The sequence below is a fragment of the Melanerpes formicivorus genome, unplaced genomic scaffold, assembly GCF_026170545.1.
Source record: "Melanerpes formicivorus ecotype bairdi unplaced genomic scaffold, bMelFor1.0.p_v2 SCAF_80, whole genome shotgun sequence".
Taxonomy (NCBI): Eukaryota; Metazoa; Chordata; class Aves; order Piciformes; family Picidae; genus Melanerpes; species Melanerpes formicivorus.
The window spans coordinates 598,344-612,145 of NW_027142432.1; the positions used below are offsets into that span (position 1 = coordinate 598,344).

At 49.4% G+C, this 13,802-nt stretch overlaps 1 protein-coding gene across 1 annotated transcript; it reads left to right on the forward strand.

The window, feature by feature from the left end:
• The first annotated feature begins 650 nt into the window (after positions 1-650).
• On the forward strand, positions 651-1,583 carry LOC137454340 (olfactory receptor 14A16-like). The gene has a single exon (XM_068164390.1). The coding sequence runs from the start codon at positions 651-653 to the stop codon at positions 1,581-1,583; it is 933 nt and encodes a 310-aa protein (XP_068020491.1).
• The last annotated feature ends 12,219 nt before the right edge of the window (positions 1,584-13,802 follow it).

The window sequence follows — 13,802 nt, forward strand, 5'->3', positions numbered from 1 at the left end:
GTGTCTGTCTGTCCCTCTCCTTGTCTGCCTCAGATGCTCTTTGTGCTGCTGATGGCTCTCTGGGCATGGAAGCTTCAGCTGCAGTCAGGCACAGACACTGTGAGATCTTCTGTGCAGGTGGAGCCACAGCAATGAGGTGTCCCAGCTGTCCTGAGCCTGTGAAGCTCTGGGCAGTGCAGGCTGTGAGGCTGGGAATGAGCTGACTTCAGGAGCTGCCATGGTCATGCTTTGGCTGTGTCCTTGAAGTGTCCATCCAGGCTGTGCTGCCTTCCAGGGGACACTGAGCCAAGTGTCTCCTGGACTAGAAGTGGGATGCTGAGACCCTGAGACACAGAGTGGTGTGCGGTGGATCCCTCTGCTCTCAGCAGTGTCTGGTGGCTTCTCAGGGTGACATGGGAGCATGGTCACCCTCCAGCTGAGGTGCAGAGCAGGGTGACTTAGAGTCCATGGGGAGCTCTCCCACTCTTGCCTTTTACCCTAAACCAGGACCAAGCAGTGCTCCAGCCTCCAGTCCCTGAGAAGAAGCAGCAGGACTCTGTGTGACAGGGGAGGGTCTGTGGGGAGTGGTTTTGGCTGTGCTGAGAGAATTCTCTTCTGACTTGTCACTGTCTCCTTCTCTTCTGACAGTGCCTCATGGCCAGAGGCAGCAGATGGCCAACAGCAGCTCCATCACCCACTTCCTCCTCCTGCCATTCCCAGGCACAAGGCAGCTGCAGCTCCTGCACTTCTGCCTCTTCCTGGCCATCTACCTGGCTGCCCTGCTGGGCAATGGCCTCATCATCACCACCATAGCCTGGCACCACCACCTCCACACCCCCATGTACTTCTTCCTCCTCAACCTCGCCCTCCTTGATCTGGGTACCATCACCACCACAGTCCCCAAATTCATGGCCAATTCCCAGAGAGACACCAGGGACATCTCCTATGCAGGATGTGTTGCTCAGGTCTTTCTGTTTGTATTTTTCATTTCAGCAGAGTATTTTCTCCTCACCACCATGTCCTACGATCGCTATGTTGCCATCTGCAGACCCCTGCACTATGAGACCCTCCTGGGCAGCAGAGTTTGTCTCCACATGGCAGCAGCTGCCTGGGGCTGTGGGGTTCTCTATGCTCTGCTGCACACAGCCAATACATTTTCCCTGCCCCTCTGCCAGGGCAATGCTGTGGACCAGTTCTTCTGTGAAATCCCCCAGATCCTCAAGCTCTCCTGCTCCACTTCCTACCTCAGGGAACTTTGGCTTATTGTGGCCAGTGCCTGTTTAGGTTTTTTCTGTTTCGTGTTCATAGTGGTGTCCTATGTGCAGATCTTCAGGGCAGTGCTGAGGATCCCCTCTCAGCAGGGACGCCACAAAGCCTTTGCCACCTGCCTCCCTCACCTGGCTGTGGTCTCTCTCTTTCTCAGCACTGCCATCTTTGCAAACCTGAAGCCCTCCTCCATCTCCTCCCCATCCATGGACCTGGTGGTGTCAGTTCTGTACTCAGTGGTGCCTCCAGCAATGAACCCTCTCATCTACAGCCTGAGGAACCAGGAGCTGAAGGCTGCCCTGAGCCAACTGATCCCTGGATGGTTTCAGAAGCAATAAACTCTTTGTCTTCTCCTGCAGAGCAGTTCTGATGTTACTCAGTGCAGGCCCAGCTTGGCTGCTGGAGTTCTGGCTGCTGCTGGTGCTGTTCCCCTTGTGAGAATGTTGTTCCCACACAAATGTCTTTCTTCAGACCATTTCTGCTTTCCTGTCTGCTGTGACCCGGAGGCTGCAGACATGAGGAACTGGGCTCCCTGTATGTGTGCAACACAGTAAAGGATCCTGCAGGGAGTTGTTTCTCTGAGTTCCTTCCTCCAAGGCTTCTGTGGAGCTGCAGGGCAGTGCCTGTGTGCAGAAGTGGAGGGGCAGAGTCCCAGCACAGCAGCAGTGCCAGGGAGCCCCAGAGCTTGGGCTGCCCTCAGCTGCTCTTTCTGCCCTTCCACTTTCTCCTCCTGAGCCTCTGTGCTGGGGCAAGGCCTGAGTGCTCTGGCAGCTTGGGCACTGTGCTGCTGTGTGGCAGTGCTGGGACTGCAGGCAGGGACAGGCCAGGGCTCCTTGTGGGACAGAGTTGTGCTCCAGAGCAGCACTGCAATCAGAACAGGAGGTCTCCTCATGTCTTCACAGCCCAACCCCTTTCCATTACAGACTGCTCCTACTCAGAGTCCAAACTGGATACCCTGAGCCCTTCTTAGTATAGACTCAGTCTAAACATGGTTCCTTTCACCCCTCCCAGTAGAGATCTGGCCTCATGCCAGTACAAGCTGGATCATATTGTCTTCTTCCTCTATAGTCTGGGTCCCATCCCAGCACAGAATCTATCCCCTGGCTCCATTCCCAGTACCATCTGCATCCATCCCAGTACAAACTGCACACCCTCATGCCCTCCCAGTACAGTCTGGGCCCTATCCTCGTCCAAACAGGATGCCTTTAATCCCTCCAAATGTTCTTTCGGCCTTGTCTCACCAAAATGTTAATCCCCTTATGCACTCCCAGTACAGACAGGACTTTGTAACAGTCACAACTCCATACCCTAATCACACCAGAGTCCAGTCTGGGCCATCTCCCAGTTCAAACTGGCTCCCATTAACATCTCCAAGATCAGCCCCAGCCTGTCCCAGTACAAACTGATTCCACTCATCCCATCCTGTGCTGTTTAATATTTTTATCAGTGCTATAGACAGAGGGATGGAGACACCATCAGCAAGTGTGCAGACGGCACCAAGCTGAGTGGTGCTGTTGAGACACCAGAGGGACAGGATGGCATCCAGAGGGCCCTGGACAAGCTGGAGAGGTGGTGCCCAGGTGACCCTCATGAGGTTCACCAAGAGCAAGAGCAGGGTCCTGCAGCAAATGCCTGCAGGGACAGGGACAGAGGTAATGGCATCAAAATAAAGCAGAGCAGATTTGGATTGGATGTGAAGAAGTTTTTTATCATGAGGGTGGTGGAACACTGCAACAGGTTGCCCAAGGAGGTGGTTGCAGCTCTTTCTCTGCAGATATTCAAAGTCAGGCTGGACAGGACTATGGGCAACCTGATCTAGTTGAGGATGTCCTTTGCTGACTGCAGGAGGTTGTACTGGATGACTTTTGGAGGTCCCTTTCAACCCAAACCATTCTATGATTCTATGATCCCAGTACAGATTGGGCCCCAATGAAGTACAACTGGATCCCCTCACCCCCTCTCAGCACCACCTGGATCTCTTCCGGTGCAAAATGGGTGCAGGACAGACTGAACTCCCCCCCAGTGCAGAATGCATCCACAGACCTCCTGTCAGCACACACTGTGCTCTCTCCCAGCACAAACTGGACCCATCCCAGTTCACTCTGCAACCTCTTATTGTCGAAATCAGATCTCATGGTCCCCTCCCAGTCTAGACTGGGCCATGTGCCAACACAAACTGCTTTGCTTTTGCCCCTCCCAGTTCAGACTTGGCTCTCTCCCACTACTAACTTGCACCCCTGCCCCAGTCCCAGTACAGACTGGGCTCCCTCCCAGTACTAACAGGAGCCCCTGGTGCCTCCTAGTAAAGTCTTGGACACCTCCCTGTAAAAGCTGACCCCATGGCCTCTCCCAGTAACACTGGGCCTTATACCAGGACACTCTGAAACCCTAATCCTCTCCCAGCACAGACTGGGCCCTTCCTGTCCAAACTGGATCCCTTCAGTTTGGGGCTCCCCAGGTCAAGAGATCTGCTGGAGAGAGTCCACCAGAGGCTATGAGGATGAGGAAGGGACTCGAACATCTCTGTGGCCAAGCCACTATCCATTATTGACCAGGAGTCTTGGTTCACTGGGGAGGTCCCAGGGCATTGGAGAGGAGCAAATGTGACACCCAGCTCCAAGAAAGGAAGAGAGGAGGATCCAGGAAACTACAGAGCTGGCAGTGTGAGCTGGGTAGCAGGGCAGGGCATGGAGCAGAGCATCTCCAGCACCATTGTTGTATTTTACCTAAGATGAAAATGTATGCTGTGTTACAATTAATTTTGACTTTCCCTTCAACTATCTAAGGTTATGGCAAACTGGTGAGGTGACAAATAAATCCATGTGAACATTTCCTCTAATCACACAACAATCAAACAACCATAATGTTCAGTCCTAATGCAGATGTCTGATTGTTTTGGTACATTCTTCTGATCGATGCTTTTGATCCCAGATTATCCTAACAGTTATTGTGATGGATGTTCGGCTGCATGGGAAATGCTGTTCCTTCATATTCTTGATTCTTCTGCTGTTGTTTATTGCGATGATTGCAGCTGACGTGCAGTTAGTTATCTCTGGCTGCTGTCACTAAACCCCTTAGCTATACAATATGGATCCTCCTCTTTTTTTTTGTTATTTTTTTTCCTTGACATATTTTTAACTATTTTTTTTCTTTTTTAATTTTATTATTTTAAATTTTTTAATTTAATTTATTTTTAAAATTATTTTTTAATTTCTTTTAGCATTTTTTCTTAATGTTAATTTTTAAAAAATATTTAAAAAACACATTTATTTTTTAATCCAATTTTATATTTAATTATTATTTTTTATTTTTATTTTTTGATCTTATATTTTTTAAAAAGTATTTCAATTTTTTTTGTATGTTTGCTTTGTTAACTCTATTTTTTAAAAAAATGTAATAGTTTTTATTGCAATTTAAAAAAAAATTAACCAATTTCTGAAATTTCTTATTTTTTTATATAATTAATTTTTTATTTTTAAATTTTGTTTTGTTTTTGTTATTTTTATTTTATTTTTTAAATCTAATTTTAATTTTAGGTTTTTTATTTTTTATTGCTTTTATTTTTATTTTTAATGTTATTTTTAATTATTTTTTAATTTTTATTTTAATTAGTTTTTAATTTAATTTTTAAATCTAACTTTTAATCTAACTATTTTCTTAATATGCCATTTAAATATTTTTCTTTTGTCATTATATGTATTTTTTGTTCTATAATTTTTAATAATTTTTTTGTAATTTTTTTTTATCTATTATTTATTTATTTATTTATGCCTTGATTTTTATTTAATATAATTGAATTTTTATTAATTATTTTTTATGATATTTTATTTTGTAATCTAACTTTTTAATTATTTTTTTAATTTAATTTAAAAAACATTTTAAATTGGTTTTTATTTTAGTTTTTCCCTTTTTTAATATTTTTTAAAACCCTTTTTGCATTTAATTTTTTGTCCTTATTTTTAATTTAAATTTTTTAATTTATATATATTTATATATATATAATATATATATATATATATAGTTTTAATCTAGTAATCCTTATCTTAATAATCCTTATAATTTTTTTTGCTAATAATCCTTACGGGTTTTGTTTATAGTTATTTTTTGTTAGTAATCGGGGGTTTTTGTTGTTTTTGAACTATTATTCTGTTTAATTATTTATAATTTTTAATATATTCCTTTTTAATTTTTTAAAATTATTATTATTATTATTGTTATTGTTATTTTGCACTTTATTTTTTGTATCTAATTTTTTTGTCATTTAGTTATTTTTTATGTTTTTTAATCTAATTTGATTTTTTTTTAGTTTTTGTTTTTTTAATTTTACAATTTTTTATATTTTTTTTTGCTTTTTGGTTTTTTTTGTATTTTTTTATTTTTTCTAGTCAATGTCTAAGAAGGAAATAGAAAGATGTTTCATTATCTAAGGAATACTTTTAAAAATGAATACCTATTTATTACAAACCTTAACTATATTACATGGAGCCCCTTTGAAATGCCCAGGTGCACAACTAAGAAGGTTCGAACTAGAAGAAAATCTTACAATTTGAACTCATTACTAAGTACTTACACCTTACTACAATTACTATGTACTAAGTACTTGTAAATACTTTATTTAGAATAAACACTTCTTTATTTAGAATAAACCAAACCAGGTTGGAAGAGACTTTCAAGATCATCGCGTCCAACCCATCAACCAATCCAACCCACCCAAACAGCTAACCCATGGCACCAAGCACCCCATCAAGTCTCCTCCTGAACACCTCCAGTGATGGTGACTCCACCACCTCCCTGGGCAGCCCATTCCAATGGGCAATCACTCTCTCTGTATAGAACTTCTTCCTAACATCCAACCTGAACTTCCCCTGGCGCAGCCTGAAACTGTGTCCTCTTGTTCTGGTACTGGCTGCCTGGGAGAAGAGACCAACATCCGCCTGTCTACAACCTCCCTTCAGGTAGTTGTAGAGAGTGATAAGGTCACCCCTGAGTCTCCTCTCCTCCAGGCTAAGCAACCCCAGCTCCCTCAGTCTCTCCTCACAGGGCTGTGTTCCAAACCCCTCACCAACTTTGTTGCTCTTCTCTGGACTCGTTCCAGCAAGTCAACATCCTTCCTAAACTGAGGGGCCCAGAACTGGGGCCCAGTACTCGAGGTGTGGCCTAACCAGTGCAGTGTACAGGGGCAGAATCACCTCCCTGCTCCTGCTGGCCACACTCTTCCTGATGCAGGCCAGGATGCCATTGGCCCTCTTGGCTGCCTGGGCACACTGCAGGCTCATGTTCAGCCTGCCATCGACCAGCACCCCCAGGTCCCTCTCTGCCTGGCTGCTCTCAGCCACTCTGACCCCAGCCTGTAGCTCTGCATGGGGTTGTTGTGGCCAATGTGCAGAACCTGGCACTTGGATGTGTTCAATCTCCTGCCCTAGGACTCTGCCCATCTGTCCAGCCTGTTGAGGTCCCTCTGCAGAGCCTCTCTACCCTCTAGCAGATCAACTCCTGCCCCCAGCTTGGTATCATCAGCTGTAGTGTTACAAAGCAGACCTGGCAGCCAGACACTGCCCATGTTGCTTTGTATGTGCTATGAAGCAAAAAACCACCCCACAAACCAAAACCCAACCACTCAGACATTCTTACATGAGTGCTCCTCATGTTGGCAATTTTTGGGTCACAGCAGACAGACCAGTGCTAAATCACAAATGGACTGAAGAAAAACATTGGACTCTGAGCAGGGGCAGTCTGTAATGGGAGAAGGTTGGGGTATGAAGACACGAGGAGACCTCCTGTTCCGATGGCAGTGCTGCTCTGGAGCACAGCTCTGTCCCACAACCAGCCCTGGCCTGTCCCTGCCTGTAGACCCAGCACTGCCACACAACAGCACAGTGCCCACGCTGCCAGAGCACTCAGGCCTTACCCCAGTACAAAGGCTCAGTAGGAGAGGGTGGAAGGGAAGAAAGAACAGCTGAGGACAGCCCAAGCTCCTGGGCACTTTGGAGGCTAAGGAACCACCAAATTTCCTTCCCATTCTGATTGGATGATGACATTCTCTGTTCAGAGGCACAGAGATAAGAGGCAACCACACAGCCACTCTCTGGCTGAGAGAAATGCACTCAAGTCACAGAGCAGATTGTGGGGGCACAGTCCCCCTGTCACTGGAAACCTCCTCAAGACCTGATGTGATTCCCCCTCCCACCTTTCCTAGGCCATGAAGTAGCCCAGGGTAAGCCAGGTATGGATCAGAACAGAGAGAAATAGAGCCCTGAGAGGTGTCCTTGGTGTGCTGCACCCTTGCTCTCCCAGCCTTGCACTGCTCTCCCTATGGCTTGGGGGTTTGTCACCTCCTGCCAGCTCAGTGCATCTGTGCTTGGATCACAGCCAACAGGGAGCTGAGAGAAAACTTTGGAGGTCAAAAACTTCAGGGTCTGTGCAAGTGGCAAAAGATCCCAGGATGATTCAGCATCCAAGGGTCTCCAGCTCAGAGAAACACCTGATGGAAGTCAATGATCTCCCCCTCTAAAAACAGTGACCCTACAGCCAGAGCCTTGGAGCTCTCCTGGATCACAGCAGCTGTGTCCAGCATCTCCCCCACTCAGACATCTCTCAGGCACAACCTGCACCAAGGGCCAGCACCAAGTCAGACTTCTCCAGGATCAGTTCTTTTGCCCTAAGAATGCCAAAGCTCTGTGAGGGTTTGCCCTGAGCTCCAGCAGAAGGAAACTGAACTCCCGGGCACCCTCTGCCAGTCTCCTCTCCACCTCTCTGTGTCTTTGGACAGACACCTTTGCTGTCACCAGGGGCAAGGTTTCTATCTTGCACTGAACCCAGCCAGCTCTGTCCCTGTGTCTGTGTGCTTGGTGCTTCTCTCCAGGCACAGCCATAGAAATAGATTTGAATTCAGGATCCCTTGCAGTCAGTCAGGGTCAGCCTTGTCCTTATCCACTCTGTCATTCAGAGGCTCTTGGATCAGAACACATTCTGCTGAATCACCTTGTAAGCCCCAGGTGGGCAGTGACAGCAATGGGGAGGTTGGGAAGGGTGAGGAGCAAAGTTGTCCATTCAATGTCAGACTGAAGGACAGATGTTCCTGCAAGTGCAGATGTCCTGCTGAGACAGCCTGGGTCAGTGTCATTTGGGGAATTATCATCTCTGAGCTAAACTGAAATGGAGTAAAATATTTTATCTTTGGCATAAAACAATTGAGCTTTGTGAGGTGCACTTTGAAACCCTGAAGAAGATTGCAGAGACACAAACATCTCCTTAGGGCCCTTGGGACTCATTGCAGGAACCTCAGGTACTGAGAGAAGACTGAAGAAACTTCTTCAGAAGTCAGAAGGAAAACACAAAGTACCTTGAAGCACTGATTGGCCCCACTGAGGGGCATTACCAACAAGGCCTCCCAAGGGCTCCTTAGAGCAGCTCAGTGGAGTCCATGATTGCAGCAGACAAAGGCAAAGTGCAGGAGAGCAAACTCTGGGTTTGATTTATGGAGCAGAAAGGCCAAACCCTGACCACAGTGCCTGGGCAGGCAGATCCTGTCCCTCATGTATGGGTCAAGGCTCCTCAGGTGCTGTGGGGTGTAGGGTTTGTGATGCTGAGAGAAGGACAAGGGGATGACAGTCCCCAGCCTTCCTGGGAGTGTTTAAGGAAGCACTGAGGCTCCCCTGGTGCCTTAGGAAGTCTCTTCACAGGCCTTGGTTGTGGATGACTGCCATAGCCAAGAAGGCAAAGCCTTGTGTTCTCCTGATGACTTCCAGCCTTGCCAGTGATCATTGCCATCCCCACCACAGGTTGTCCTACAGTGTCCCCCACCCTGGGTTTGGTTTCTGCAGCAGAGAGGCCAAGCCCTGACCACAGAGCCTGGGCAGTCAGATGCAGAGTGGCTCAAGCTAAAGTTTCACCTCCTTGGCCTTGGTGGCAGAGGCAATTGCTATAGACAGGAGGAGAAAGACTTCATTCCTACTCAGGTTTCAGCCTTGCAGGTGGTGCTACACTGCCCCATGCCTGCAGCTCTTTCCCTTCATGCTCTTGACACCTATCTTGCTTTCTAGCAGCTCTCACCATGACATTTCTGTACCCTCCCTGCTCTGCCTCTACTCTCCATGGCCATTTCTTGAAACACAGAGCCAGGGCCTCTTGAACCACAAGGATCCCCTTTGAGTGACCTTTCTTTCTCCTCAACTCCTGTATACTCTCAAGGACAAGAAAGGATCTGCCTGGCCTCAAACCACCTCAGAACATCTCCACTCTGGACCCTAAAATTTGCACTCTATGGAGGTTGTCTTCCTGTCCCACAGTCACTGGAAGCTGCATCATTCCCAGATTTCAAGCATGTGCACACTGCATCTGTAGTGCCCTGAGCTTGTATTTCACCAGGTTACAGAAGCCCCAGTCCCTCAGGCTCTCCACCCCAGTCCTTGCAGATATCTTCTGAAGCTTCTCAGTCTCTTCAAAAGTCCTTCAGAGCCAAAGTCCCAAAGCCAGACACCAAGAATCCAGATGTGGTCACAGCAGGGCTGAGTGCAGGGGAAGACAACTTCTGTGTCTGGGTGGCCACACTCCTCCTGCCACAGCCCAGCTGCACTTGGCCTTCTGCACTCTGCTCAGGCTCTGCTCCATCCCAGGCCATTGGCAATGGTCCCTGCCAGAGGCCTTTCTGCCTGGGCACTGAGCAGAACCTCCAGTTGCAAAGCAAAACCCAAGGCACCTCACTGCTGCTGCCTCTCAGCTTGGCAGGCACAAGGGATGGCACAGTCCCCAGCCCAGCCCTGAGCCTGCTGCTGTGCAGGAGAGCCTGAAGCACAGCTGAGCTGCCCATGGCATTGCCACCCATCTCCTCCCTTGTGTCCATGAGCTGCTCAGCCACAGGTCACCTCCTGCTCCTTTTGCTTGCCAATGGCACAAAGGGACTGGACTTTGCAGTGGCCTCACACTCACCTCAGGGCCATGTGGCTCCTCCTGCCTTAGGAGCTTCTCAACCTTCACTGATGTCCCAATGCTGGTCCAAGGCCTCAGCCTGCTTGTGGCCTGGCAGCTGAGCAGCCACAAGAAACCTCTGCAGGGCCTTCCAAGGCAGGTCCCTGCTGCTGCCTTTCGGCTTCTCCAGCAGCCACAGCCAAGCCCTGTCCCTGCTGCAGTACCTTCAGGCAATCAGGTGGCAGGGAGGTGACAACCCAGTTCCAGGGCTCTTCCTGCAGGGGCCACCAGGAGCTTAGGGACAGGGAGTCACACAAGTCCCTTGCACATCACATGTCTTCTGCTGGCCTGCTGTGGACTCTGGCAGCTGGGAGGCCAAAAGCACAGAGCCCAGCCAGGAGTCAGGGGCTGCCCTCTCATCTGCTGCAGCAAGTGACCGCCCAGTCCCTTTCCTGCCCTCTTCCTTCTGCTGCCCTATCAGCTGCTGAGCCAGCAGTGACCTCCCAGCCCCTGCCCAGCCTTGTGCCTGCTGCTGTGCAGGAGATCCTGAGGCACAGCTGAGCTGCCCACGGTATTGCCACCCATCTCCACCCTGTGTCCATGAGCTGCTCAGACACAGTTCACCTCCTGCTCCTCTCCGATGGCCATGAGGCTGCTCTGTTTGCTCACAGGCCTGCCAGGGGCCAAGCGGAATCCCTCAAGTGTGAGAGGGGATACCAAAGAGGGGTCAGAGCACAGGAAGGAGGTTTGGAACTGAAGTGTTCAGGGGCGGGCTGAGGCCTCAGAGATACCTTTGAGTGCTGAGGCTCAGGCTAAGGCTTAGGAGTGGCTTTGGTGTCCTGATGAGTGTCCTGGGCAATGCTCAGGTAAGGACAACCTTAGAGGGGTAGTGGCTGGTGTGGGGATGGGCTGAGGGCAAGGAGTAGATGCCAAGGGTAAAGGCTGGGGCCAGGGTGAGCAATGATGGCAAAATCATGGGTAGGGCTAGGTTTAAGAGAGGCTGAGCTTGGAGGGGTGAGGTGAGGCCTGAGCTCTTATGAGATAGAGATGGGGACTGGGTTCAGGGGAGGAGTTGAGGGTAGGGTTGGTGGGGACAGCTTAGAGAGAGTGTAAGAGGTCCAGGTTGTACTAGGAGGGGATGGAGCTTAGTACTGTAAGGGGACCCCCTCTTTGTTGTGAGGAGACAGTGGATCAAGCTCGTACTGGGAATGAGGCCAGTAGGTACTGAGGGAGGCTAAAGGAATCCAATTTGTACTGGGAAGGAGCTGATTTTGTACTGGGAGGAAGCCAGTGGATGCAATTTGTACAGGGACAAGGTCCAGTATCTACAGGTAGGAGATAGGAAGATGCAGTTTGTGTGGGATATGGCCCAGCCTGTACTGAGAGGACTTAAATCACAGAATATGAGGGGTTGGAAGGGACCTCCAGAGATCATCCAGTCCAACCCCACAGCCAGAGCAGGATCACCCAGAGCAGGTCATACAGGAGCACATCCAGGCAGGTTTGTAAGTCTCCAGAGAAGGAGACTCCACAACCTCTCTGGCAGCCTGCTCCAGGGCTTCAGCACCCTCACAGCACAGAAGAGTCTTTTCATGGCGAGGTGGAACTTGCTGTGTTCCGTCTTGCATCCATTGTTCCTTGTCCTATCACTGGGCAACACTGCCAAGAGTCTGGCCCCTTCCTCTGACAACCCCCTCTGATATTGATAGGCATTGATCTGATCCCCTCTCAGGCTTCTCCTCTGCAGTCCCAGGGCTCTCAATCTTTCTTCACAGCAGAGATGTTCAAGTCCCTTCAACATCCTCATAGCCTCTGTTGGAGTCCCTCCAGCAGATCTCTGTCTCTCTTGACCTGGGGAGCCCCAAACTGCAGGGATGCAGTCTGTACAGGAAGGGCCCAGTCGGTACTGGGACAGGATTAGGATTTCAGAGTGGACTGGGACAAGGCCCAGTGTTACTGGGAGAGGCCATGGGGTCAGCTCTTACAGGGAGGTGTAAAAGATTTTTCTAGGGGGCACCAAGGGCTGCTGTTAGTACTGGAAGTGGGCCCAGTCAGTACTGGATTGGAGCCAGAGTACACAGTTAACATGTGGAGGGATGCAGTAGGTACTGGGAAGGCATCAGGGAAGCCACTTTGTACTGGAATGGGACCCAGAGTGTACTGGGATGGAGCAAGATGATGCAGATTGTGCTGGGATGAAGCCATGTCTGCTCTGGGAGGGGACCAGGGGATTCAGCTTGTTTTGGACCAAGGCCCAGTCTGTACTGCGAGAGCTCAGAGAGGTTCAGTTTGTAGCTGGAGGGGGCTCCAGTCTGAACTGGGATGGCATCAGGGGACCAGTTTACAGGGATGGGTCCTGGTCTGTGCTGGAATGGAAGCAGGGTTTCAGGAGATGCATTTTGTACTGGGATGAGACTCAGACTGTGCTAGGAGATGGCAATGGGAACCCATTTGTACCAGGGTCAGGCCACAGCTGCACTAGGATTAGGATATCCACTTTGTGCTGTGCTGGGTACAGATGGGACTCGGGGGGGGTCCAAGGGATGCACTTTGTACTGGCACAGGAAACTGTATGGGAGATGGGAAAGTGATGCAGTTTGTCCTGGGATAAGACCACATCTGAGCTGGGAGGGGTTGAGGAGATGCAGTTTGTCCTGAGATGTGACCAGGTCTGTACAGGGAGGGGCTAAAAAGATAACTTTGTAATGTGCGGGGAGCAGATTTTACTGGAATGGGGCCAGAGAATGCAGCTCGTACTGGAACAGGGTCCAGGCTGTACTGGGAGTGCATTAGGCAATCCAATATTTATTGAGACAAGGCCTAATGTGTGCCAATAGGGATGAAAGGGATCCTGTTTGGACTGGGATAGGGTACAGACTGTATTGGGAGGGCATGAGGGTGTGCAGTTTGTACTGGGATGGATGCAGATGGCACTGGGAAAGGAGCCAGGGGATACATTCCAGGCTGGGCTGGGATCCAGGTTGCAGTGCTAGAGGACAGTATCATCCAGTTTGGGCTGGGATGAGGCCACATCTGTACTGGGAGGGATCAGGGTATATAGTTTGGACTGTAAGTAGGTGCAGTCTGCAATGGGAGGGGCTTGGGGTATGAAGGCATGAGGAGACCTCCTGTTCTGATGGCAGTGATTCTCTGTCCCAGGAGCAGCCCTGGTCTGTCCCTGCCTGCAGTCCCAGCACTGCCACCCAGCAGCACAGTGCCTAAGCTGCCAGAGCACTCAGGCCTTGCCCCAGCACAGAGGCTCAGCAGGAGAGGGTGGAAGGGAAGAAAGAGCAGCTGAGGACAGCCCAAGCTCTGGGGCTCCCTGGCACTGTTGCTGTGCTGGGACTCTGCTGCTCGACATCTGCACACAGGCACTGCCCTGCAGCTCCACAGAAGCCTTGGAGGAAGGAACTTAGAGAAACAACTCTCTGCAGGGTCCTTTATTGTCCTGAACATCCAGGGAGCACAGCTCCTCATGTCTGCAGCCTCTGGGTCACAGCAGACAGGACAACACTGAACCAGAAATGGTCTGAAGAAAGACATTTGTGTGGGAACAACATTCTCACAAAAGGAACAGCACCAGCAGCGGCCAGAACTCCAGCAGCCAGGCTGAGCCTGCACTGAGTGACATCAGGAGAAGACAAAAGAGT

Excerpts from the sequence above, each read along its gene's own strand:
- LOC137454340 (XM_068164390.1), top strand. The coding sequence starts at position 651 with ATGGCCAACAGCAGCTCCATCACCCACTTCCTCCTCCTGCCATTCCCA.